We start from the raw sequence: 27058 nt of genomic DNA on the forward strand, positions 1-27058 counted from the left end.
TCTTAGCCACTTAGAAACCAAACCGTCTGTTTGTTTGTTTGAACCACAGTCTAGTTATGTAGGACAAGCTGGCCTTGACCTCAGAGTTCTGTCTTTGCTTCCTGGAGACCAGACCATTTATTCATTTGGTCATTCATTTATTTATTAATTTATTCGAGACATAGTTTAGCCTGTGCTTCCTGGAAACCATTCATTCCTTCATTTGAGACTTAGTCTAGCTATGTAGGCCAAGTTGGCTTTGAACTCAGAGATCCATCTCTGCTTCCTGAATCCTGGGATTAAAGGCAAGCACCACCATGCCTGGTTCCAAAACTAAATTTCTTTTCTAAGACTTATTTATTATATATAGTGTTCTGCCTGCACACTAGAAGAGGGTACCAGATCTCGTAATAGATGGCCGTAGGCCACTTTTGTGCTTCAATCTCAGCACTGCAGAGGCAGGCAGATCTGTAATTCTGAGCCTATCCTGGTCTACATAGTGAGTTCCAGGCCAGCCAGAGCTACACAGTGAAATCCTATCTTCAAAACAAACACAGAAACAAATTTTAAAAAGCCCATTTCAAACTGATAGTGGAAGCTAACAGCTATAATTCTAGCCTAGGATACATACTGAGTTTCGGCGTAGGCTACAGTGAAAAAAACAAAACCCAGGGAGATGATTTAGTTGAGTGACCTAGTTATTTTCTGTTGTTATAGAAACACCATGAGGGGCTGGAGAGATGGCTCAGAGGTTAAGAGCACTGACTGCTCTTCCAGAGGTTCTGAGTTCAAATCCCAGCAACCACATGGTGGCTCACAACCATCTGTAATGAGATCTGGTGCCCTCTTCTGGCCTGCAGGCATACATGGAGGCTGAACACTGTGTATATAATAAATAAATAAATCTAAAAAAAAAAAAAAAACAAACAAACAAAAAAAAAAAAACACCATGACCAAAAACAAAATGGGAAAGGTTTATTTTAGCTTACAGGTCATAGTCTGTCATGCAGAAGCCAACACAAGAACTCAAGGCAGGAGCCTGAAGCAGAAACCAGTAAAGGAAGGAACACTGCTAATGGGCTTGCTCCCAGGCTGTCTAGGCCCACCTGTGTAGGGATGGCACCACCCAAAGCGGGCTAGGCTAAACAATCAAGAAAAGGTGCCACATGTAACTCCTGAGCTTAAGTTCCCCTTCCCAGCTGCATCAAGTAGATAACTGAAGCTACTATGTCAGATGAGAAACTTACTGGGAAGCCTGAATTCAACCCATCAAACCCACGAGACAGAAGAGAGCCGATTCCTTCAGCTTCTCCTGTGCCCTCCATACACACACCATGGCACATGCACATACTCCAGGGGACATGGAGGGGTAGTCAGGGTGGATATGACCAATACATTGTGTGTGTGTGTGTACACACACACACATATATAACTGTCAGAGTAAATTAAAAAAAACATTAAAAAGACTCATCTCATAAATATTGATAGTCATGCTGGGCACAGTGGCACACCTTTAATCCCAGCTCTTGGGAGGCAGAGGCAGGCAGACCTCTGAGTTCTGAAGTCAGCCTGGCCTACAGAGTGAGTTCTGGGACAACCAAGGCTACATGGAGAAACTGTCTCAAACCCCCTTTTCCTACCCCACCGCCCCCCCAAAAGAAAAATACTGATAGACAGGGTTATTGATAAGGGTTAGTCATTCAGAAGCTTTGACCAGGGGAATTGGAGACACTGGACACTCAAATGGCAACTCCCACCCCCCCCCATAAGGGGGCTGTACTCCTGGGAAGATGCTGGCCTGGAGCTGGCTAGCATAGATCCAGCACTCATGACTCTTCTGGGGGCCAGAGAGATGGCTCAGCGATTGGATACGGACACTGCAGAAGACTGGGGTTTGTTCCTCAGCACACAGCGACACCTCTCTGGCCTCCTTCAGCAATGCATGTGATGCACAGACACAAGCAACACTTACTCCATAAAATAACATTAACATTCTTTAAAAATTTAAAAAGCTTCTGGAAGCCAGAGGTGATGCTTGTTCTGGAGGGACTCTCAAGGCGCCCAGAGTTAAAGTAACTCTAACACACACTAGGGAAGCAACAGGACTCCCAGGCAGAAAGGACTGGGTGTGTGATGAGATAGAGATGCCACTGTGTCCAGTAGCTTGTTCCATGGTTCCTGAGTGCCCAGGGACCCCATGCAGGTGAATGTGCTAAAGATTCAGCCCAGACAGTGAAAGTCTCCGAAGAATGGTTTATTCGGATCCTTGGTTTCGTCAGTTATGTTTTGGGTCGACTTTTGATCATGGGTCCCATGATGTATTCTGAAATTACATTGAAATACAAAGCCCAGTGTTAAAACTTGAAAAAAAAAGTTTGTTTTCTTTTGTTTTTAACAACAGCTGTGCACACCCAGAACAAAGGGCTGCTTTAAAAACACCATGGAGATGCTGCTGCTGCTTGTGTCGCCTGAGGGACGGCCATGAGGCCTCAGCTGTCTGGACTTTGACTGTCAAGGTGTCCTTCTTTCACAGAGCCGTTGTGTTACAAAGGTGACATTCCCTAGAAGTCCTTAGTTTTACAGGTGAATCCAACACTGTTGCATTGTGTCCACAGAAGCTGGAAGGACCCAACTCCATCCCCAAGTGGCTGAGGACCAGTGACCATCTTCAACACTTGCCTGCCACATGGCACTGTGGGGCCTGGAACCCATTCTGCCTACCTCACAGAGAGGCCTGGGCAGGACCAGCTCCCACAGAGCCCAGGCTTAGAGCCTGCTGCAGGCACACTAGCTCCTGAGCTCTGCACAGCAAAACAGTAAAACAGTTACCAAGGCCTTGATTACTAGCTTAGTCACTTGTGGGACCTTAGGCTGAAGGTGAGGACCCATGGCCAGCACTGATTGCCCTACAGAATGGCCCCTGATCCTTCTGACATCATCCCTTACATTCCTAGCTGGAACATTCCTTCCTACTTTAGGTTCCTCTGAGTAATTCCATCTTTGCAGGAACACCACTCCCAAGAACTCTGAAGATGACCTACCCCTCTATTCCTGGCTTTGAAGCAACCTTCCAGGGTCTCTCAGGCCCAGGAATAGGTCATGTGTCAACTCCCACAAGTCTGCTCAGGAGAGATGGCCAGCAGGTCAGAGCTGGTGCAGCTTCCCTCGCTCAGTGAGCAGTGTCATAGCTATGGCATAGAGGAGGTAGCCTAGCACCAGGAGCAAGGAGCAGGACAGGGGTCCAATACAGAACAGAGAGGCCACAAAAAAAGCCATCAGGAGCAGGAGCAGCGTCCGGTAACTGCCCAGGAAACGCAGGCTGAGCCTGGGGCCCCGGGCAGGACTGGTCACCTGCCTCCGCCCCACAGGGCTCAGCAGATGTCTGTTGCTCAGGGCTGGCTCAGTGAGGTGATAACGACAGAAGCTGCCAAGGAAGTCATTCCGGGAGCACAGAGCTGCCATCTGGCCTGCAAACTGAGTAACAAGCATGGTCTCAGCAGCGTTGGGGACAGCAGAGCACCCTCTATTCCAGGCTTCCTCACTCTCTACCCAGACTTGGATCAAGCAGGCTGTGAAGGGGAACCTGGGGCAGGAGCGCTCTCTGGAAGCCCAGTTGCCCCAGCTGCTCACTTACTCTACGGTTGATGGCAGAGGACAGTCGGAAGAGTGCTCGGACCAGACTGGTGATTTCGTAGCTCCGGATGGGCTGCAGCTCCAAGTCCCCCTGGTACTCAATTTCAAACCTTCGCAGACCGTTAATGATCTAGAAACCCAGGCAGTGAGAAAAGTTCCGAAAATACATCTTTGCAAACAACACGGGCAAGAGGATAGGGGAAGCCAAGGACAGATCATGTGACCATTATGCACCCCTTGTGAAAGAAGTGGTAGCAGTCTGTTGGCGACCTACCTGGTAGCGGCCCAGGGGTGTAAGGATGAGTCCTTCTTCCCCCACAATGCAATCTGGTAGCTGCTGCTTCCCATTCTCGTCCCGTGCATTTCCCAAGGCAAGCGTGAGTTGGGCCAGCTGGGCTTCACTGAGCTAGCAGAGAGAAGGTCTCTGCTTTCAGGGGGAATTTCAAAGGGAAGGAAGGGGAGAGCTCTTCACCCCCACTAGAGTAGCACATACTCGGAATATCTGGCGCAGGTACTCCAGGGCCTTCTCCAGGTACTCATCTGTCTTGCGGACGCTGTCCTGACCCATCTCATCCAGATCATTGCATGGGTAGCAGCTATTTGGGTCTGTGGTGCCAAAACCCAGCCATGACAGGAAGGAACGGCTAGCTGGGCTTTCCACACACTGATCAGAGATGGACTTGGCAGTCTGCTTGGCCTGAGTGATGAGCTGAGCAAGGCGCAAGACCTGCGAGGGAGGCACAGGCATGGCAAATGGCTCAAGGGGCCACCAAAGGTGGTGTCACTGCATTAAGGCAGGGTGGCCCTGGGTAACCAGCTCTAGGAAGAATGCCCACCCACAGGGGAAAATGGCATTTATGGTGTAGATACTCTTGATTATGAGAAAATACTACCCGTTACTGGGGAGGGGAGGGGAGGGGAGGGGAGGGAAGGAGGGAGAAGAGGAAAGAACTTGGAGCATCTACTCTGTATCCAGCCTTCCTCCTTTTTTTCCTGAACTGAAAAGCCCTTCCCTGCTTCTGCTAGTCTTCAATACTTCAGGAGTTCACATTAGTGTGGCCCTTTGGTAACTCACCAGGGTTCGGACTTCAGGACCAAACATTGGGGTATATTTACAGTCCTGGCCCTCCAAACTGTAGACATGGCTCTTCACCTTGAATGAGGCATCTGTCACAACTGGGGGCCATGGTGACAGGAAGCTGCTGGTGATGGTGAAATGACGATGTTGGCGGTGGGGAATGATGAGCTCTGGCTCCAGGAACAGCTGCTCTCCTAGAAAGCAAGAGGAGTCTGGCACCTGCATCCCAGGAGCTCCTGGTAGAATTCCAGATCATTTTCTCAGGCTCCTGAAGAGCTGCAGCAATGTTGAGCAGGGGTTGTACTTGGGTTGTCAAAGGGTCCGAAGCTTGGGAGCCCCAGCAGCACCAACAGTGGACAAGTGCTAGGTTAGCGACAGCAGCTGCTGCCTGTCACCGTTCACTCGTCAACAGGGACCAACAGCAGTTTCGAGAGAGCTGCAGTTTAGAGCTCTGCTGCCCATCTCTCTGAGCTCAATACAGCCATTACCTGGCTGCCAGCACTGGGAATGGGACATTCAACTAAGCCCAGAGCATTTACTAACTTTTGATGTCCCCCAAGTCCCCAAGCCATGGTGAAAGTCCTTGAGTCATGCTGCATCCTTTTGTTCCTCTGTGCTGCCTCTCAGCAGCTGAGGTCGAGCTCAGTGGGGCTGGCCCAGGGCTGAAGACTCACCTTTCTGGATCATCTCAATCAGGTTGGGCTGGGCAAAGACCTTAGCCACTCGGAATACCATGAGTGCATTCTTGGGGCTGACCAGGTCTGTGCGGAGTGCACGATTCAGGAAGCTCACAAACAGTTTGGTGTACATCAGCAGGTTTTCCTGGATGAAGGGTGCCCTGGAGACAAATGGCAGGATGGGGACCAGGCAGAGTAAGACTATGGTGTAGACCTCTTATTGGAGGCAGGAGCCATACTGGTCCTTACTTCCTACAGCTCACCCTTCCTGACACCCCCAGCTGCTGCCACCATATAAAGAAGTCACAGGCATTAGGCAGGAAGAGGGGTGCAACACCTCAGTCCTCTGGTGTGACTAAGCATCAAACATATGACCCTTTGCAAGAGGGCCATGGGCATCACAACAAGGTCTCCTGGAACAGGATGTGAAGAGCAAGACTGGGACCCAGGAGAGGAAAGGCCATAGTGACCCCAGTACCCCCAAGGAGTATAAGATAAAGGGGACATGGCAATTGCTCTGTGCTGGTAAGGGTGAAATGGGGGACTTTGGGACGGTCATAGAGCCAGGCTAGGCCAAAGCAAGGAGATGGGGATCCAGGGTCATGCTCTGCCCCCCTTCTGTGAGACTGGAGCACGGTCCACCAGGGTCATGCTCTGCCCCGCTTCTGTGAGACTGGAGCACAGTCCACCAGGGTCATGCTCTGCCCCGCTTCTGTGAGACTGGAGCATGGTCCACCAGGCAGCGTCTGCTCGAGAGGGCAGTGCTATCACTGGGTCCGTGGGCTGGGTGGGATGCTCACCATTTCTCCGACACAGACCGTGGCTGAGCATCACTGCTCTGAGCCTGCTTCTCAGGGGCATACCTCCATGGCTGCAGGTAGCTCAGCCACATCTCCAGGACCTAAGGAGGGACACATGTGCCCTGAAGGCCTGTGGTTGTAGGCTAGAGCACTTGACTTTCAGAAACATCCTTTGATGGTCTAGACCCGGCTCTGAAGAGTCCATAAAAAGATCTATGCTCTAGTTGCAGGGCTAATGCCCTGCTGGGCTCTGCACTTTTCTCCAACTGCAACGTAGACGTCAGTAAGTGATTAGCTCCTCCTACAGTCTCCCAAGAACACACCGCAGGAACTCAAGTACCTCGTGCAAGTCCCTCTGAGGGTTGTGGGAACAGAGTATGGCTCTTCCGTACTCAAAAGCCAACAGAACGGCAAGCCTTTATCTCTAAGGCCTGTGGTGACAGCCCCCCACCCCCATTCTGTCAACCCACCCCACAGGCTGCCAACTTCATGGCCCAGGAGACGACAGTGAGGACGAGGGCAGGGGATAAGTGCTTACGGCTCTGAAGGATGCATCCAGAGGCCAGTGGCCAAAACAGTGCTGTAAGAAGACATATAACTTCTGCTGGACAAACCGCGGCACTGCAGCCCTGTGGAGACGGGAGAGTCATGAGCTGTCACTTGCCCAGGGGTGTGTGGCTGCTCACAGGCGCCAGCCATGGCCTGTGAGTGAATCTGTTCTGCCTGTAGGGAACACTGAGCATTCCCCTGAGGTTCAATCTGTTTCTATCCTGTTCTCCAGAAGAAACCAGAGGTCAAGAACACAGTATATAAGTTGCCTTTGAAGTCAGACTCTGGCACCAGCCTGTCTCCTGACTGAGGTAAGACATTACAGCAAGGCTGTGATCTCTGGCCAGTCAGCTCTTCCCACTACACAGGGAGCAGCTAGAGCAGCAGTTCTCAACCTGTGGGTCGTGACCCCTTTAGGGTTGCCTATCAGATATTTACATTATGATTCATAACAGTAGCAAAATTACAGTTATGAAGTAGCAACAAATAATTTTATGGTTGGAGGCCAGCACAGCAAATGGGACTGTATTAAAGGGTCGCAGCATTAGGAAGGGTCCTGAGGGAAGGCTTTAAGAGCAGCAGCCGCCAACCCTCTGGCCTCAAACAGGCCAGCAGGGATCTGTCGCAGTAGACAGAAGGGGAACGGAGGCCTAGGAGCCCTACCACACCCTACACCCACCGTTTGAACTCCTCCAGGGGGCTGGTGGCATGGGAGTGTGTCGACGGGGAAGCCTGGTCTGGCTTCAGGCTGTTGGCAAAGGCGTGGAGGTGCTTCAGCAGCAGGCGCACCACCAGCACGTGCTCCTCCGTAGGCGTGAAGGACTCCTAGGGAGGGGTGCGGTGTCAGGCTGGGCGAGAGCTACAGCACCTACTGCAGCCCCACAGGAGACGAGCATCAGGCCATGCTGCTGGAGCGGAACTGACAGCAGCCCAGAGCACTGAGGCACGTGGCCCTGGGCAGGCTGGTGAAGCACTCGTCAAAGAGCGCCTCACACCCCACCTTGGCAATATCTGGCCATGCACCCTCAGACAACTGCAGCCTGTACTGGGCCTCAGGGCCCTGCCTCCTGCTGAGCCAGACGGTGAACACAGGGTGGGTCACTAGCCCACCTAGGCTCTGGATCCAACGTTGTCTGGCTGCCTCCTAAAGTGCAAAAGGCTCACCTTGCTCAAATGAGAGTATGTCTTTTCTTCCCAGTTCCTTCTCCAGCCACAAGCCCAGACCCGCCCAGCTGCCTGTACTAGGCACAGTCAGATGAAGACCCAAGCCTGGAGGAAGCCAAGGAGCTACTTCCCCCACTGCCAGTCAGCTAAAGTCCCCAGGACTAGAGAATTCTCAGGCTTGTGAAATGAACTTTAGACACAATGCAAACACAATCTTTGGACTAAAAGGAGCCTTTTATTGGCTCTCCGCCTCTCTGGCTGTTGAGTATCTGAGTATAGGTGGTGGTTTTTGGGCAAGGAATAAAGATGCCATCTGGAGGCAGGAGTGAATCCAGTCAGGCGCTCCTCTACCCACATCTTTTGGGCCCTGATGGGGCTAAGGCTGGCAAAGGGCCTGACCCTCTGGCACACAGAAGACTATACTCAGGCCTCTGCGTCATTAAAGTGCCTTCACTATGGCTGGGCATGGTGATAAATGGCTACAATCCCAGCATTTGGAGGCAGAGACAGGGGACTGTGGTAAGTGCTAAGCTATCATAGCCTACACGGCAGGCAAGCCAAGGCTACATAATAAAACTGTTTCAAAAAGAAAGGGGAGAGAAAGGTCCCACTCCCAGGTCATACCACACTAGCTATAAGGAAGGCTGTTCTCTTCTGCTTATCAAGAACTTCAAAGTCTTCCCAAAGGACTTCCTGCTTCCGAGGAAAAACAGACTACACCCTCTAAAAATAGGAAATCTGACCTAATTCCCACTATTCAGGTATTAAAAGATGGGCCTGGTGACCCTGAAGATCAGCATCTGATCAGGGCTCTGAGCTCAGGAAGGGTCAATCCTATCATGTGACCAGCGGGTTAGTGGGTCATCTCCAGAGCGGGTGCCATAAAGACAGTCTGGCTTCTTGGGGGCGGAACCCAGGCCTTGAGAAGGTTCTGCAAGATCTGAGCCACTGAGCTGTACCGCCAGCCCTGGGCTTTTTGAGATAGTCACACCAAGTGACTCAGATTGGCCTCAGAGTGGCCACCTGCCTGCCTCCTCCTCACAGGTGCTGACCTAGTTTGGTCGACAACACTTCTTGTTTCTTGCCATGATGTCAGCCAGCACTAAAGTCATCATCAGAGGTATCCCTTTTCCACTCTGGACCAGCACTACGTAAAAACAAAACCAAAATCCTTTTGGGCTTTATAACTGACTAGCTGTGACACTGTTAGTAATAGAGAAGGGCTGGGCAGTGGTGGCTCATGCCTTTAACCCCAGCATTTGGAAAGCAGAGTAGGCAGATCTCAGTGAGCTGGAGGCCAGCCTGTTCCACAGAGGAAGTTCCAGGACAGCCAGGACTGTTACAGAGAAACCCTGTCTCAAAAAACCAAAAAGAGAAAAAAAAAGTTTAACACAAGTTAAATGCAACTGGACAACTGGCATAACCATACCAACCCACCAGAGTTCTAGTCCATTTTCTATTTTTTGTTTGTTTGTTTTTCGTTTTTTGAGACAGGATTTCTCTGTGTAACAGTCCTGGCTGTACTGAATTCACTTTATAGACCAGGCTGGCCTCGAACATACAATAGTCACAAGGACTAATCAACACTAACAACCATCAGGCCAGGCTATAGCTCCCACTCATATCCCCTCTACATACAGCTCCTCTCCTGGCAGCTGGCCGGACACCCTGAGCAGTGACATCAACTCGGTTCCTCAGCTTAGAGAGCAAACAGCACCATCATAGGAGCCGCACCCCATCTCCCCCAGCAGCAAACACCGCCCCATCTTACCCGGCTTTTCATGAGGTTGTAGGTGACCAGCCCTGGGCACCCTTCCCAGCCATCTCCTCCCCTCTCCTATGGGGTGGGGAGGGCTCACATGCTAGAGGGGTACTATAGGTGTCCCCAGTGCCATCTGTACTTTCTAATGACAGGAGGGTGTGCTCCCACAGCCCATACATAGCATTTCCCACTATGCCCAGCCCTGGGCTCATCTTCACAGTTCCTGCTATGGGGTCTTCCCTGGAAGCTGCTTCACTGCCCAGTCCGCCCATGGGAGCTCCTCACTACCTGCTGCTTCTAAGCAGCAACCTACTGTGAGAAGCCAGCAACACTCAGTGGGCAAGCCTGTTTTTTTTCATCTTTGTTCAATTCAGTGTCAGCTGTTATAATGTTCTTCCCCAGGGTAAACAGACACAGCCCTGTTTGGGAGCACATCTCTGCATTCCCACGGTTTCTCACAAATCAGCCACCTCCATTCCCCCAAATACCTGAGGTCTGAACTTCACTCCACTGACCTCAAATCCATTATACATTGGTCATTTCTCCCTAAGTAGGCACCAATCTCCACGAGGTCACCACTTGCCCTCATTCGCCTCTGAATGAGTCTGTAAGTGCCTGGGGCTCAACAGAAGGACCCCCATGTTTTCCTACTCTCTTGTGATACAATTATATCCTTCAGCTACATGCCTCTGAACAGGGCAGGAGCCACATCACACATAAGTCCTCTGTATAGTGAGGAAGTCAGACCACTGCAAGGCTCCCCAACAAATCCTGAGAGGTTGAGACAGCCCTGCAGGCTAGGGGCTTAGGAGGAAGATTCCATAATCTTCCAGGCTGTGTGCCTCACACAGCCACATGGCCATATACCGAAACCAGGCTAGCCGGCAAACCTGAGGGCAAGTCAAGCTGAAGGCTGGATTGGGCCTGCCCCTAAATATATGGGTGTCTTTTGTTCAGGACTCCCTCTTCAGGACCACACCAGACTTCTGGGAGACCCTTTACTGTACACTGGACCAACACACCCTCTTGCGCCCACCTTGGGGCAGGGGAAGGGAAGGAAAGGCCAGTACTTGATAGGCGTGGAGGGCCTGGAGGCTGGGTTGGGCAGGGCTGTGGAGGGCGCTGGAGACATTGAGTCGGTAGTGTAGAACTTCCAACTGAGAGACAACAGAGAAAGGCCAAGAAGAGGCAGATTGGAGGACATACAGGGTAGGGGGGAGGGTAGGATAGGGTAGGGGAAGAGAAGAGGGCAGAGAGAAAACACGAGGAGCCCAAGAGAAAGAACAAAGGAGAAAAAAACAAAAAACAAGAACAACAGTTCATCAGTGGCAATACCCAAAAACTGCCCGGCAGCCCTGGACTCCCACAGGCAATCCCCAGCTCAGAGAGATGAACCCTCAAGATCCCTACACATGGCGTGCCCTCACAAGGTCCCTATGCGTGGTCAGCCCTCACAAGATCCCTACACATGGCATGCCCTCACAAGGTCCCTATGCGTGGTCAGTCCTCACAAGGTTCCTACACAGCTGGTCAGCCTTCATAAGATCACCAGGAAGTCTTGGGCTGCTGGGGCTGAAGGCCTCAGAAGCCCTGAGGTATGCCCAATTCTGTTTTTCCAGAAGTGTAACACTGTCCCACTAACCCTAAAATGACAATGTGTACCAACGTGTACACATAACAGCCCACCAAAGCTCACTGTCACTGGGACATGCTATTGCTACCACGTCGAAGCTCAGAAAAGAAACCTGTGAGCCAAGCACAGAAGGACTTCGGGGTAGAGATGTACAACTGGCCTTCTGCATATATGGGATCCACATGGAACTGACCAATTTATAAAGCCTCTGTCCTGAACACACACATGAAGTATTAAGTAATCTTCAGGTTTTTGTTTTGAGACCGGGTCTCATACTGCAGCCTATGTGGGCGTGGAACTTGCAATTCTGCCTCGGCCTCTGGAGTGCCAGATTACAGGCACGTGTAGGGTAAACCTTAAAGCAGGACAGGTCAGTTATGTACAAGAGCATTGTACACAAGAGAATTAATGATGCAAAGACCCAGGAACACTGAGGAGCAGGCTCCGAGGCATCCCTTGGAGAATGAGTGAGGAAGTACCGAGGGACTTCCATGGCTCGACTTGAGAAGTTTACCCAATTCACTGGGAATAGCATACATGTGTGAGGCCCTAGGTTCAACCCCCAGTACCAGAAAAGGGGGAGAGTGAATCTATTAACCAAATCAGCAGATGAGTATATAATAGAACCAATTCTCACACATCTAAAACCATAAACATCCTTCCATGAGATGGTTCTCTCCAATCTGAGTAGATGGACCCGGGCCCAGCCCACCAGGTTGTTCTCTGTCCCTACACTGGAAACTGCTAAAGGTGGGGGTGCTTACTAGTTCCAACTGGGGAGACAGACTTTTCTACTTTTGTCTCTCAGCACACAGGACTTCCAAGGAAAGGAACCCCCAAGAATCCAACAGAGTCTCATCCCCCTAGAGGCTGGGGCAGCCTAGGGACAGCAGAGGTAACAGCCAAGCCAGCAAGCCTCCTGGCCCCACCCAACACCCTCAACCCCACCTCCCTGCAGCACCACTGCCTGCTAAAGCACTTCCAAAGCCAGCACAGTCATGCCCCACAAAGGCCATGCCCTACCAGGAGAGGAAAGAATGGACTTGCCATGGAGCCTCCAGGAAAGAGAGCAAAGGCCTTCCTCACAGGCTTCCTTTGTGCCAGACCCCAGGCTCAAGTGCAGTGCTCCAAGAGGAATCAGGCTCCCCTTCGTGCAGGAACACAGGGCAGGTGCCCTGCAGACCACAGCCAGCACTGACCCCAGTCACGGGGAGTGAGCATGTACTCTGGACAAGTCTGACCTGAGTGGAATCTCAGGTGCCAATTTTTCTGCATGTGGCAGTGGAGGCTTGTTGGGGACTGGAAAGGCTTTCTGGAAGGTACAGTACAGGCCCCAGTAACAGGATGGAGCTATAGAGGAGAGCAACTTCTGCAGCGGCCTTCCCTGGTGTCCAGCCACTGGAAACCCCTGGCTGGGTTCTACGTTCGGTCTCAGTAGAAGACAGAAAAGGACAGTCATCCAGGGAACACCAACCTTCCCAGCACGCCTCATCCACCCAAGGTCTGGCCAAGAGGAAGCAGCAGTGGGGAAAAGAGGGAAGCCCTCTTCCACACAGAGACAACCCACTGACCCTTCCCTCTGACCACAGAAGATAAACTCGTCAGAGGGAACAACCCAGAAGGGCCTTTCTGGTTGGCTCTTAAGAGCAGGTGTGGCTTCTACTCACTGGAAAGACAGCAGGAGCGACAGGAATCACTGCAGCAAAGCAAGCCTACCTCAGCAAGGCCAAGCCAGATGGACAAGGCTGAGTCAGCTGGGGGCCTGGGAACCTGGAGAAGCCCAGTACCAGCCTTCCGTGTGCCAGCCTAGAGCATGAGCAAGTCTGGCTGGAATCAGGAAGGGTGTCGTGGGCTCTCAGTGGTGCCCAAGGTCTAGGAGGAATCTTCAGCCTTTCCCTGTCCCCCTTTCCCTATGTGATGCTATGAATAGACATGGGGGGGGGGGGGCTCTGCACTTTGTGAGTCGTGGGAGAGAGTCTCCATCTTCAACACGGCAGAATGCTGGAGTCAGAACTGGCTACAGCGATGCTGTGGTAGCAGTATCCAGGGCTCACTACGGAGTCAGTTACAGGACACACTTAATGGGAACACCATCACCCATGCACTCTTCATTTTAAGGGAAGTGCTCAAGAGTTCATCTGGCCATGACAAGATCCGTCTACAGGGTAAGGAGATCAAGCAGCAGTGTGTGTTGACACCGCCTGTGACTCTGTGACTCTCAAGACCCATCGGGCCACTCACTAACTGAACAGAACTGCTTTATTCTGACCAGCCCACTAGAGTACCTGCCCAAGGGGTACCAACATCAGGAGGTTCCAGGGACACTGCCACCTCCACATCTCTGCAAATGAGTGTGCTACTCAGGGAGGAAGGCAAGGGAAAGGCCAAGGAAGAGGAGGGAGGAAGAGCAGGCAAGGCCACATGCAGGAGGGTCCCAGAGCCCACACATCACAGATGGCTGCTTGCTGATGCTCTGCAAACCAGAGCAGTAAGCGGGCCCAGGAGGTGTAAGATCACCACAGCATGCAGGAGCTGCTCAGGGCCACCTCAAAGTATCAACTGGACCTACAGCGTTCTCTGTCCCAGAAGACCAGGAACATCAGACCTGAGCCTGTCCCAGTGGTGGGAAGGGACTGTAGAGTCGCACGGCGAGGACCTCAGGCTCAAAGGTCATCGCTATGTATGATATCCAAGTGAAGGGTGAGCAATGGGCTTCTGCTTCCCTCCATCAAAGCTGGCACAAGTGACTCATGCTGACAAGATACAGCAGGCTAGCAAGGGCATGAGACAGGAGATGGATTAATAACCACAGACACATACCTTGGCATGAGGGGACTGCATTTTCTGGTACATTTCCAAGGAATAATGATGAAGCCACATTTCAACAAAAACCTGCAAAAGGACATTAACTGATCACACTGTCAACAGGGCATTATACCATTTAATGGTGAGGAAGTCTTTCCAACAAATGGTGCTGGAAACAGGCAGCCCACACGCCAAAGAAGCAAGCTGTGAGGCACCTGATCCCACACACAAGAATTAATGCAAAATGAAATGCTGGCCTATATACAAGAGCCCAAACCACAAGACTCAGAGGAAAACACAGGGAGAAGCTTTGGCTATAACTCTTTGAAGTGACACCAAAAAAAAAAAAAAAAAAAAAAAAAAAAAAGACAACAGGAACGTCATCAAAAACAAGACCCTTTTACAGAGTGAAAGCAAGCGACAAAATAGGAGAACATACTCACGACTTCCCAAACCTTATCTGACAAGGAATTTCTATGTAGAATATATAAATTTAAAAACTTAACCCTATATCAAAAGGACAATGCTCCAAATAGGAGAGAAAAAAGCCAATAAAACCTTAAAAGATAGCGAACCTATTGCTAATTATTAGGTAAATCAAAATGACATCACTTCATACCCACTGAGTTACAGTAGCCACTCAGTTCCCAGCACACACGGTGGTTTACAAGCACCTGTAACTACTGTTCTAGAGGAATTGCTGCCCTCTTCTAACTGGAACATGATGTACACATACATGAAGGCAAAATATCCATACACATTAAAAAGAAAGAAAAAACACAAAATAAGAGACAATACTGATTTCCCATGTGAAAAAAAAAATGGAACCCATGTACTCTACTTGGAGGGAAGGGGGCGGTGGCTATAAAACAGAAAACAGGCACACAGGTGGTGGCGCATGCCTTTAATCCCTCCCAGCACTCAGGAGGCAGAGGCAGGCAGATCTCTGTGAGTTCAAGGCCAGCCTGGTGGACAAAGCAAGTTCCAGGACAGCCAGAGCTACAAAGTGAAACCCTGTCTTGAAAAACAAAACAAAACAAATAAACAAACAACAGAAAACAGAAAGCAGAACTACCATGTGGCCTCATGATGCTATTTGTAGATACATTATATTCCAAGACCTAAAAGAAGGGGACTGGAGAGGTGGCTCTGTGGTCATGAGCACTTACTGCTCTTCCAGAGGAGCCATGTTCAGTTCAGTTCCCAGCACCCACATAGCAGTTCCGATCTAAAACTCTCTTCTGACCTCTGTACTTAAATGATCCATACCCATACATATACACATAAATAAAAGTAAAGCTAAATAAACCTAAAGGTAGATAACTGAACATCAACATTCACAGCAAGCTAATATTCTCAATAGCTAGCTAAAAAGGAGACAAAACCCAAATGTCTACAGACAGATAAATGGATACAGCCATCTAACAGAGTACTCAAGTGTCTACAGACAGATAAATGGATACAGCCATCTAACAGAGTACTACTTGACCATTACAAATGAGAGATGTTGTTTATTAGCTTTAGAGACAAAATGTTATAGGCTGGCCTTGAACTTAAGATCCTTCTGTCTGAGCTACCTAAGTAGGGGATTATCAGGATGAGACACTACATCCAGTAAAAGGTAGGAAATTCTGATCATGCTACAAGAATGAACCCTGAGAACACTACGCTAAATAAAGCAAATCAGTCACAAAAATATTCCACATAATCTAGATAAATCCTCTAGAAATGAGGTGCTAGAGTGGTCAGACAGTAGAGACAGAAGCAAAATAGTATTTCCTGGAGCTAGGAGGAAAGGGAGATGGAGAACAGCCATGAAGGCTTAGTTCCTTTTTCAAGACAAAATGTGGTTTTACCCCATCCCTCAAAGGATGCATTAGGGAGTATTGTGGAATATGGACTAAAGGATTATAAGACTAGAGCTCTGTCAGGAAGAGCTGGAGTCGAGTGTCTTCTGGACACAAGATCATTGTACTCAAAAACTCACCGCTGCTGGGGTCGCCCACACAAGGTTAGCACGGAAGAAGAAACTCACATGCTCCTGCCCTAGCTGAGGAGCTAAAACAACTGATGACTTCTGGGAGAGTGTGTGTGTGTGTGCGTGCGTGCGCGGGGAGGGTGTGTGTGCGCGCGCGCGCGTGCGCAGGGAGGGGGTGTGTGTGGGTGGGTGGGTGTGTGTGCACGCGCGCGCGCACGCGGGTAGGGGGTGTGTGTGGGGGGGGTGCGGAGGGGGGAGTTGGGGGGTGTTCTTTGATGGTGTAGCTCCCTGTAGGTCGACTGAACTCCAGGGGAAGCCCTATACTCATGAGTACATGGGCAGCACAGACTGGACTCAGTGAGTTACAAAAGCAAGAAAGGAAGGGAGGGGAAGGACGGAAAAGCAAGCATGGGAAGTTGGGAGAAGTAAGGTAATGGGGGGTTGGATCTGGGAGGAGTAGTGGGGATTAGTGTGATCCAAATATATTATATGCATATACCGACTTCTTAAAAAAATTAGTCAAAATTAGAGATTTATGCAGTTTGGAAGGGCTCAGCAGTTAAGAGTACTTGCTATTCTTGCAATGGTTCAGTTCCCAGCACTCACACGGTGCTTACAAGCACCTGTAACTCCTTTCTGGAGCATCTGACGCCCTCTCCAGGTCTGCGTGCACATGGTGCACATAAACTCCACAGGTGTATGCTACATGCACAAACGCATGCATACATAAATGCGTGTACACATACATTTTTAAAAAGTGTATCACATGCACAACAATCAAATGTACTTAATACTACTTAAAAATAGTTAAGATGTACTTAAGAGGCTGAGGTACATGGACATAAAGTTCTAAGCCAGCCTGGATTACATAGAAAGTGTCTCAAAAAACTAAACGGAAAAAAAGATGTTAAAATTCATGTTATATATACTTCCCTACAATTAATTTTTTTAATCAAAAAAATAAAAAGAATTGTTGCTCTGGTTCGGGAAACAGAATCCACTTCTTTTGTAAGCTTTGTCTTTGTCATCTGTCTCATGGCAGAGGACACAGAGCCCACTTTCTGTGAGCCATCCGCACCAACACAAACCCTCTGGGAACACTGATGACAATGACCTTCCGGGGCCCCTCTGAAAATAAGCAGATTTCTAAAAGCACAGCACCCATATTCTAGTGGTGCATAGTTGGGGACTGAATTCCAGTCTTCCCAGTGCTGCTCTGTTAACCACATGAGCCCCAGAATCCAGCCCTGGAACGAGCTGATTTTCTCCAGACACTGGGACATGGAAGAGGGCAGGGCCACTCACCAAGCCCCTGAGGGACTCTGTCCTTCCACTTGCATCTCCTGCTCAATGGCTGGGAGCTTACTGTTGACCAAGGTGGAGGTTGTGAGGGCCCTCGTCATAGAACATCATCCAGGAATGTCTGCAGCAGGACCTAATACTCAGCATATGTTGATCACAGGAAACCAACACTACAGCACAGACAGTGTCACAGGGAACAAGGTAGGGCACATGGAACATGTACATAGATGGATCCATTGGAAACTAGATGGCAGATGAATGAGTATGTCCTCGTGAGGAAAACAGTACTGTGGATAAGGGAATCTGGGACAGAAAGTACTGTCTATGACATTTAGCTTACAAGAGTACATCAGTTTCTCTTCACTGCTTTCAAACTGCCATTTAGACTCAGCCTCCAGCTGACTAGGTATCTTTGGGATTCTGCCCCACATGGTGGAAGGTGTTAGCTAGTCGTTTGTTCTGAAAGAGAAGCAGGGACTAGCTGCCTTTGTCTTTACCTGGAGCAGAGTTTCTGACCGCCAGATCTCATGGGACGCAGGGTCTGCATTCACAGATGTCTGATGAGAGATGTGTCGCTTTAAGAGGCTGGTGTGGAATCCATAGGAGGCAAAGGGCATGGCTGGGGTCCTAACAGGAGATACAGAGACAATAGTAAGTTAGAGACCCCTGCTGACACCAAAATCAATGACACCAATAGTTACCTACAACATACTGAATCATAGTGCCACAAGGCCAATACTGATACACTTAACACCCTTACTATAAACTGTCTACTTGGCAAATGGGATGCTAAAAAAAGGGATGACATCAGAAATTCACAACTTATGATACGCTTTATTAATAACTGTGTAACTGAGAATAGGAGATGATAAAATAAATGAGAATTTGACATTCTTATCCACAAAGTCCTTGATCTAGGTACAAAGTATAGATTTGAATTTACAGTAGAAAAACCTGATTAACAACCTTAAGTACAATGACTAAGAACCTATCACCACTAACAGAGCACAGCGTCAGCAAAGATCTGATAGGACACTGGGAAGAACTTGGTATTCCTGCTCGCTCAGCCCAAGTTGGGCCTAGGCATGTGCAGATACCCAAGGAAGAGAATACCTACACCCAGTCTGCCAAACACACCTAGGAACCTCTGCCACAGTCAGGAAGCACAGGAGGAGTGAGGGGCAAAGGGCTACCGAGACGGCTTCTGTCCCAGTTAGTATTTTGTCAACTTGACACAAGCTACAGTCATCTGGGAAGAGGAAACTTAATCGAAAAAGAGGCACCAAACTGTCTGGAGCAAGTCTGTCACACATCTGCTTGTTCAATAGCTGATACAGGAGGCCCAGCCCAAAGCGGGTGGGGGCAGTGCCACCCCTGCACAAATGGCCTGAGTTGCTTTAGAAAGCAGGCTGGGCAAGGAGCAAGTTAGTATAAAGTGTTCTTCAATGGCTTCCACTTTAGTTCCTGCCTGACTTCCCTCAGTGATGGAGACGAAATAGACCCTTTCCTCCCTACATTGCTCTGCTCAGGTCTGTATCACAGCAACAGAACCCAAGACACTAACTGCACAATGAGCCGCTGGCAAGTACCAGACTCTAGCCAGCAGAGTTGGCTGGGGTAGCTGGTAGAACGCTAAATAGGCCCTCAAGATTTGATGAGGGAGCCGGGTGATGGTGGCGCATGCCTTTAATCCCAGCACTCGGGAGGCAGAGGCAGGCGGATCTCTGTGAGTTCGAGACCAGCCTGGTCTACAGAGCTAGTTCCAGGACAGGCTCCAAAGCCACAGAGAAACCCCGTCTCGAAAAAAAAAAAAAAAAAAAAGATTTGATGAGGGAGTTTGGTAGTAAACTAGCACCCAAGGTGAACAGATGGCACTGTGCTCAATCAAGAAGAATGATGTGATGGCCTCTAGGAAAGCAGGACACATTTGTAACCCAATCTTCAGGAGGTGGAAACAAGAGGATCATGAGAGTCTAGGCTACACACTGAGAGTGGCTGTACAAAAGAAAACAAACAACCATATATTCTTTACAAACAGAGCCATAACTGTGTCAGCACAATTTGGAAATCTGGGTTAAAAAGCTTGTGAAAGTTCTTTCTGGCAACTTTTCTTTAAGTGCGATATACTTCAAAATGAAAAGTTAAAGCAAGCAACAAACTAGGCCCAGGCAATCATTTAGCCCCCGAATTCCACCTTGGAGAGGGTACGAATTTACCAGACCTCCACACTCTCCCCCCCAGCTATGGAACCACCAGGGATCAGGGTCAGGTCACCAGCCATCGGCACCTCCACAGCCTCACCTCACATGGTGAGTCTGAGCTGAAGGTACGCCTGGTATACACATACCAGCAGAGATGGGCTGGACCTGAGCTGCATCAGTGCCTGCCCACAGACTCCTAGAGCAGACACCAGAGCTGCATCAGTGCCTGCCCACAGACTCCTAGAGCAGCCAGTGGGTCGGTGAGGGGAGGGAGCAGAGAAGCTCAGACAGCTCCTGCTGGGGCAGAAAGGTTTCTAATGAGAAGGAACAAGAGGCTCAGGGCTAAGGGCCCATTAAAACCTTAGAAAAAGCGGCTGGAGAGGTCCCAACCCAATCTCAAACTGTAGCCATAGCACACTTGCAACTGCGCAGTACAGCAGCAGGCTTAGCATGTGGTCTGGCACAAAAGCTTCTCAGCGCAGGCTCTCCCACTGACCCACTGACTTATATGATCATCTCTTCTCCAGACAAGACAATCTTTTGCCCTCCACTCTACTCCTTGCTTTGGTAGAACTCAGACCCCATCTGCAGTGAGGGCTACTCTATGGCAAGGCCTTGTCAATGAGGTCAGAGACAAGTCTTACCCCCTTCTGTCTTTGTCAGGACAAGAGAAGTTGAGAATGGGACCCCAGAAAGATTGGGGAGCCTTGGACAGAGATATCAATACTTAACAAGGCAATGCTTGGGCAATGCTATTAATGAGGCCCCACTCCCAGTAGAAGGACCAGATCTTAATAGTAAGGCAGCCTTACCTGGGAGCTGGTGAGGGGCTGGACCCCCCTGGGCTGGAGGAGAGTGGTGGAGGCACACTGCCTTCAGTGGGCAGGAACCACGACAGGTACCTGTCCACCAGGATGAAATAGGCACAGTCTGAAGTACGAACATGGAGGGACATAGGCATAGGCTAGAAAACCAAAATTGTTATTAGTGCTGTGAGCACTGGCCATTGCAAGGACATCCATGGCCAAGCCCTGTCCTTCACTGTGGAGTCTGCACAAGCCACATGCAGAGGTAACCCTTCTGTACCTTTTGAGAGATGAGGCTCAGAGCAAAGAAGAACATATAGTATTCAAATGGATCTGACGACAGTGTCAAGGGACAAATGTAGAGGTAATGGGCCACCTTCAACCTCCCACACCTTGGGCCACCAAAGGATACTGAGGGCCAGGTTCAAGCCAATGCCTCCGGTGGGGGGAAACTGGACCTTGTTGTGGTAGAGAGGACTGTCAGGGAGGACGTTCTCCTGGATGGATGCCTTCACAGGGCCCTGCAAAGAGAGGCAGGTTGGCGGGCAGTCACCAGCACAGTACCCTCAGCTGTTACAGCCCTTGGGGAGCTGCTGAGGCAGAGACCCTGCTTTACAGGTACGGGGTCAGACCTCTCAGCAGGGCTGGCTTTAGAATTTTTCCTCTTGTCCTCATAAAGCTTCACACACACCAGGGTAAGAACTGGGTGTCTTTTGAGTCCTACCTCCTTAGCATCACACCGCAATCCTCCCTGCGGGTCTGGAGACTCAGAAAACAGAGCAATGCTGTCACATGGGCCTGTCTGCTGCTCAGGCCATAGCACAATGCAGTCTCCACCAGCAATGTGTGATGAGTTTTTAAAAATGCTACCATCGGAACTTCTAAGCTGTGACACCTCTCGGGCCCTGAGAGGCACTCCCTGCCCACTCACAGCACAGCCACCCGTCTGAGCACTCCACTCCCCAGTGCTGCTCACCACCACAGCTTACTCACAGGAAGGCAGGAGACAGGAAAGTCAAAGTTATAGTCTTCAGCTTGAAGCTTATAAACCAACTTCATCATGGGGCCACTGAACATAAAATTTAAAAAGGAAAGGGGCCTATTAACATGAGGAAGTATTCAGCCCTTCTCAAGCAGGAGACCTACCTACCTTGGGTCTAGAAATTCCATTGCTATGCTGTACTCCACAGGGTTCACACGCCCCTGGAGGCATCGGAGATTCCAACCAACAAGGACACCATCCAGGCTGCCAAAGATGCTCTCCACCAGCCACGGGAAGATGGCATGCAGTTCCTGAAATAGTGCACAGTGAGGCAGCTGGCATGCTCACTGAGGACCAGTGCCAATCCTGTCTCTGTTACAGTTTGCAGCATCACTACGTGCTAAGGTCGCTCTCTTACAGACCCACAGACGCTCTGCTGCAGCAGGGAGGAGTAGCTGCCAAGTCTTCCACTGGTGTCATGTGACACCCCAACCTTAGATTTGGGTCAACTGAGTCAGTCTTTGACTGAAATATTCTTTACGATTTATTTTTATTATTCTAAAAATTATGTGTATATGTGCATGGGTGTGCGTGTAAGAGTGCAGGTGTCTGCGGAGTCCAGACGCAGGTGTCAAGATATCCCGGAGGCAGAGTTACAGATGGTTACAGCTGCCTGCATGGTTGCTGGAGCCTGAAGCTGGGCTTCTCTGAAAGAGCAGCAAGTGCTTTTAAGCACTGAGCCATCTTTCTGGCCTCTCTTCACCCCCTTCACCAATGTTTTTGTTTTGTTTTGAGACGGAGTCTCACTATGTAGTAGGATGGTCTTCAACTCACAGAAATCCTCCTACCTTAGCCTCGCAAACGCTAAGACTGTCAGTGTACACCACCATACTCAGCCAAGTACAGCAATTTCTAGGCACTGGAGGTGTGATACAACAGGAGAGCACTTGCTTCCATGTGTGGGGCCCTACACCCAGTCCCTAGTATCACAGAACACTAGCCACAACAACAAACAAACTCTAACGGGGACAGAGAACGCTTAGTCAGTAAAAGGTGTGTTGTACAAGCTGAAGACCAGAGTTTGATCCCCAGCATTCACACAAGAATAGAAGTGTAGTACCATATGCTAATAACCCCAGTGCTGAGGAGCCAGATGGGAGAGTCCCTGGGGCTTGCTGGCCACCCACCCACTGAGCCTAAACAGCAAGGCCCAGGTCCCAAACAAGGTGGAGAGCGGCTGACGAACAATACCTGAGGTTGCACACATACCCATAAGAACCTGCACACATACACAAACATGTATACCTCCACATACATAAACACTATTCCCTAAAACCCTTCTGATCTTAACAGACATCTACTAAAAAGGAAAGAAATACTTTTTAAAAAAACAAAAATCAAATCACTGAAACATAACAACAGTATTAATTTGTTGCCCAGGCCAACTTCTTGGGCTCAACAATTTCAAGCGTGTATTAAATAAACATTCTCAAAGTATTTATATCAAAGGTTCTCAATCTTAGTACCATGGACATTTGGGACTAGATACTTTGTTGTTGTTTTTGAGACAGGGTCTCAGGCAACCAAGGTCGGCCTTGAACTTGCTGTGTAGCCTGTCCTTGAACTCCTGACCCTCCTGCATTCCAAGTGACGGGGCTACAGTGTGCATTACTACACCAGGCTTTAGGCTGGATACTCTGCTGTTGCAGGGAGCTGTCCTGTGTACTGTAGGGTGTTTCTAGCATTTCTGGCTTCTACCCACTACAGACACATTAAGGAGATACCCAAAGGGACCTGCAGGCAAAGCTGTACCTTGGCTGGAAAATCCTCAATGACTTTCACCAAGTCTTGGCAACGCTGTGCAAAGGGCTTATTCACAGAATCGGCTTTCAGGCTTGCCTAGAAGACAATGTGAGGGAATCGTAAACAGACTCGCTACAGTTTGTGTCTAATCAAAAGGGAAACACAAGCATTGGTTCCAGCACTTGATGCACCAAGGTGTGCATGTATCAAAGAGCCACAGCGAGCTTCTAGAAGAAAGATGCTATAATTCTACCACCTTTAGACCAGAAATTCTCAGGGGCTCCCTCAGAAGCCTGTTACTTCAGAGAGTAACAGGCATTATCAGAAGGAAACTGACTCCCACTGGTGCACAAGTAGGGGGTCAGCGTTAGGATCAGTCCCACAGTAAGGACAGGACTCCTATTGTATGGGTGATACACAGGAGATGCAAACTTTCCACCTCCTCAACCACCCATGATTTCATCTGTGACCATCAGTCAGAATGGCCAATAAGTGCAGAGAACAGAACACTTCTATCTTTCTCTCTCCTTCTCTTCCTCCTCCTCCCCCTCCCCCCCCCTCTCTCCTTTTGGTTTTTTTAAGGCAAGGTTTCTCATGGAGGGAGCCCTGGCTGTCCTGGAACTCAGGCTATAGGCCAGGATGTCCTTGAACTCACAAAGATCTGCCTGCCTCTGCCGCCAGAGTGCTAGGATTAAAGGCGTGCTCCACCACCCAGTCACCTGTTTTCTCTTAACCAGTGGATAGCAACTTACTGGAGTCACCACCTTAAAAAAAGAAGGCAATGATGTAATTATATTAAAAACTCAAAAAAAAATTAAGTAATTTGGAACTACAGATGACGGCCTCTGCCAATTCAATATTCATTTAGACAAATAAACCAGCGAAACACTCAGGACAGAAACCAAGGAGATCTACTGAGGTCACGGGACATGGGGACAACATACTGACTCCATGGACATCTACTGAGGTCACGGGACATGGGGACAACATACTGACTCCATGGACATCTACTGAGGTCACGGGACATGGGGACAACATACTGACTCCATGGAGATCTACTGAGGTCATGGGATATGGGGAGAATACACTGACTCCATGGAGAGTCCAGAGATTGAATGCATGTAATATCCTGTACTAAGTTAAGGCACAGTAAGTATTCTAACACTGATTTTGGTATTGTTTCCTATTTTAAAAAAAAATCTAGTAGAGAGATTTTCAAATCAGCTGAGTATGGTGGGACAAGCCCACAATAATCCCAGCACTTGGTGAACTACGGCAAGATGGACTAGACTTCAAGAGGCCTGCACAGCCAGGTATGGTAGTGCACGCCTTTAATCCCAGCACTCACGAGGCAGAGGCAGTCGAATCTCTGTGAGTTCAAAGTCAATCTGGTCTACATAGAAATTTCCATAATAGTCAGCGTTACATAAAAAGACCCCGTCTCAAAAAACAAACAGAGGGCAGCACAGCTCTATAGCAAGGTTCTTTGTCCCCTAAAAATGAGTCCTTCAAATCAGAAGAAAGAAGTCCTAAGTCCCTCTGCTACAGAATCACCCCCAGCAACTCTCCCAAAGGTAGTTGACACTTACCAGGAGAAAGCTGGGCTGTTGCAGGTGAGGGAATGCCATAACAGCCTGTGGAAAATCAGCAACGGCCGTGCTAGGGAACCACTGTGGAAAAGCAAAGACAAAACCTCTGCATCTTCTACACAACAGACTAGACAATTTCACAGTGCCCAGAAGAGCAGGTGCCGAGCTTGTCACAAATCACACCATATATTCCTTTGATTTCTTTTTTTTTCTTTTTTTTTTTAATATTTATTTATTTATTATGTATACAATATTCTGTCTGTGTGTATGCCTGCAGGCCAGAAGAGGGCACCAGACCCCATTACAGATGGTTGTGAGCCACCATGTGGTTGCTGGGAATTGAACTCAGGACCTTTGGAAGAGCAGGCAATGCTCTTAACCTCTGAGCCATCTCTCCAGCCCCTTCCTTTGATTTCTAAAATGCAACGCTCATACAGACCACAGCTTCGGAGGTGGCCACTGCTTGGTTAGGCTTATATAGCACTTGCTAGATGCCTGGACCAGCTTTAAGAGTCTTCCATTTGTTTCCTTATCTAATTACAGTGATAGGCAGAACATCTCCCAAGACTGTTCTTGCAAGGCTATTCAAACACCCCTCTAATCACTGATGTAAAGAGAGTTTAAAGAACCAACTGAAGTACAGTGTCAGTGGACACAAAGCAGAGTTCAGTTAGAAGTCAAGATCTTGAAGGAACTGGATTCTGAGAGCCACTTGAGAGAGCTTGGAAGCAGATTCCTCCCCCAAGCCTGCAGATCTGAGCAGATCTCGGTTTGGCTCCTCTAATATTCTAAGCAGATACCTCACTTACGTTGGCTCGGCCTTGTGATTTTGTAACTAAAAGAAAGCAAATGCAAAAGGTGCTAAGTTCGGAAGGGCAGAAAGTCCATCTCCACATAACCTCATGAGGCGGACACAAATAAGAAAGCAGGTAGAACACTACAAAAACTCTCTTGACACCCAAGCAGTAAGCAGCAGAGCCAAGACTCAGGTAAACTCCTTACAAACCTCTTATTTGAAAGAGAAGGGCAAAGCATATAACGTGGTCTTTGTAACGAATGAAGAGCAAGTTCTAGGAAGGAAGCCTTTGAAATGGCCACCAAAAATTAGGACTAGCTCTGCAGCTTCCTATCTCTCTGGCCACCGCAGTCAGAAACACTAAGTAATCATAGTCAACAAGGACAGAGAAGAAGCCTGCATTCCACTGATGGTCCAGTGAGGTCTTTCCCCACAGCTCTGCCCACTATAGGAGTAAAGATGCCAAGGTGGCAACTGGCAGTCTGTGAGGAGAGAAGTTGAGCAGCAGGAGCTGAAGGAAGCTGCAGTTTTGAGGAGACCACACCAATCTATGCCATTTGGCAAGACAATCATTTCCCAGGTTTTTCCAATTCTTAAACTATCGGTTTTAGTATTAAGGAAAACTTAAAATGTCTCAGTCCTGACCAAAATTACAAACTACTCCAAAATGATCAGGGCAGCACAAAACTGTGGAGTATTTGATAAAGACAAGGCTCTAGAGGAGACAAGTAACGCTCTCCTCACAGAAAGCAGGCAGCTGAAAGGGAGGGCCAGAGATGTCAAACATGGGTCTTTCCACAGCTTTTTCAACGACTCTTACCCACTTGATTTTAGACCCTGTCAGCCACGCCCCGTGCCACTGCGCAGGCAGTGCCAAAGGCGTTCGCTTCACTTGACCCCTCAATACCCACTTTCTTCAGGCGCTGCTTTCAACTCTGTCTTTGAGGTTTCTAACGATTGAGAATTAACGCTCTCAGGCCAAGATTATCGCGCCACAGCCAGGCCCTCCTTTGGCTACTCTATGAGAAGCTGCGGCTTGCCCCCATTTGTTGATCGCGAAGTTTCGAGACTACCCTATTAAAGAGGAGGAAACCGAGGCTCGGAAAAGTCAGAAGGTAGAGAACCTAGACCCACACCGAGTTCTACGACCAACACCACTAGCTAAGCCCAAGGTTCAGTTTTCACTCCAAGTCCTCCCTCCCTCAACTCCCGCATCACGCGTCCATCAAGCCCCTACCGGGACTGGCTGTGAGGACCACGCAGGAAGGCGGCAGAAAGGCATGGCCCTGGAGGTGGCGTGAGGGTGCAGCTGGGCCCTCCGCTCCCTGCCGGCCCCGATTAGGAGGAGCTGCCGGGAGCCCCGAAGTCCCACGGCTCGGGGAGGAACTGAGCCGGCCTCGGCGGGGACTCGAGGAAACCGCACGGTGCGGGGCTGCCTCACGCGCGGCTTCCGCCACTCACCTGCGGTGCTGAACGCACAAATCTCGAGCTTCTCAAAATATTGAAGCCGCCATTCGGCCA

General features: G+C 49.4%; 1 protein-coding gene across 4 annotated transcripts; it reads right to left on the bottom strand.

The window, feature by feature from the left end:
• Nucleotides 1-1656: 1656 nt before the first annotated feature.
• On the bottom strand, nt 1657-27058 carry Smpd4 (sphingomyelin phosphodiesterase 4). 4 transcript variants are annotated; one of them, XR_009056834.1, is made up of 21 exons: nt 26775-26850; nt 24742-24822; nt 23162-23248; nt 21518-21660; nt 21361-21436; nt 20780-20888; nt 20648-20700; nt 20374-20525; nt 17858-17987; nt 14096-14167; nt 10713-10799; nt 7396-7541; nt 6706-6796; nt 6168-6268; nt 5365-5528; nt 4688-4884; nt 4106-4339; nt 3887-4018; nt 3614-3742; nt 3021-3453; nt 1657-2302 (listed from the first exon to the last, which is right to left on the bottom strand). XR_009056834.1 is itself a non-coding variant. In XM_057764528.1 (20 exons), the coding sequence occupies exons 2-20, from the start codon at nt 24778-24780 to the stop codon at nt 3124-3126; spliced, it is 2472 nt and encodes an 823-aa protein (XP_057620511.1). In that variant the 5' UTR covers nt 24781-24822; nt 26999-27058; the 3' UTR covers nt 1657-3123. The 4 variants fall into 4 exon arrangements, 3 of the variants coding, with proteins under 3 accessions (XP_057620511.1, XP_057620508.1, XP_057620510.1); XM_057764528.1 differs by lacking the exon at nt 26775-26850 and adding an exon at nt 26999-27058 and having other exon boundaries at nt 1657-3453; XM_057764525.1 differs by having other exon boundaries at nt 1657-3453.

This window comes from Chionomys nivalis, chromosome 3 (assembly GCF_950005125.1).
Source record: "Chionomys nivalis chromosome 3, mChiNiv1.1, whole genome shotgun sequence".
NCBI classification, from domain to species: Eukaryota; Metazoa; Chordata; class Mammalia; order Rodentia; family Cricetidae; genus Chionomys; species Chionomys nivalis.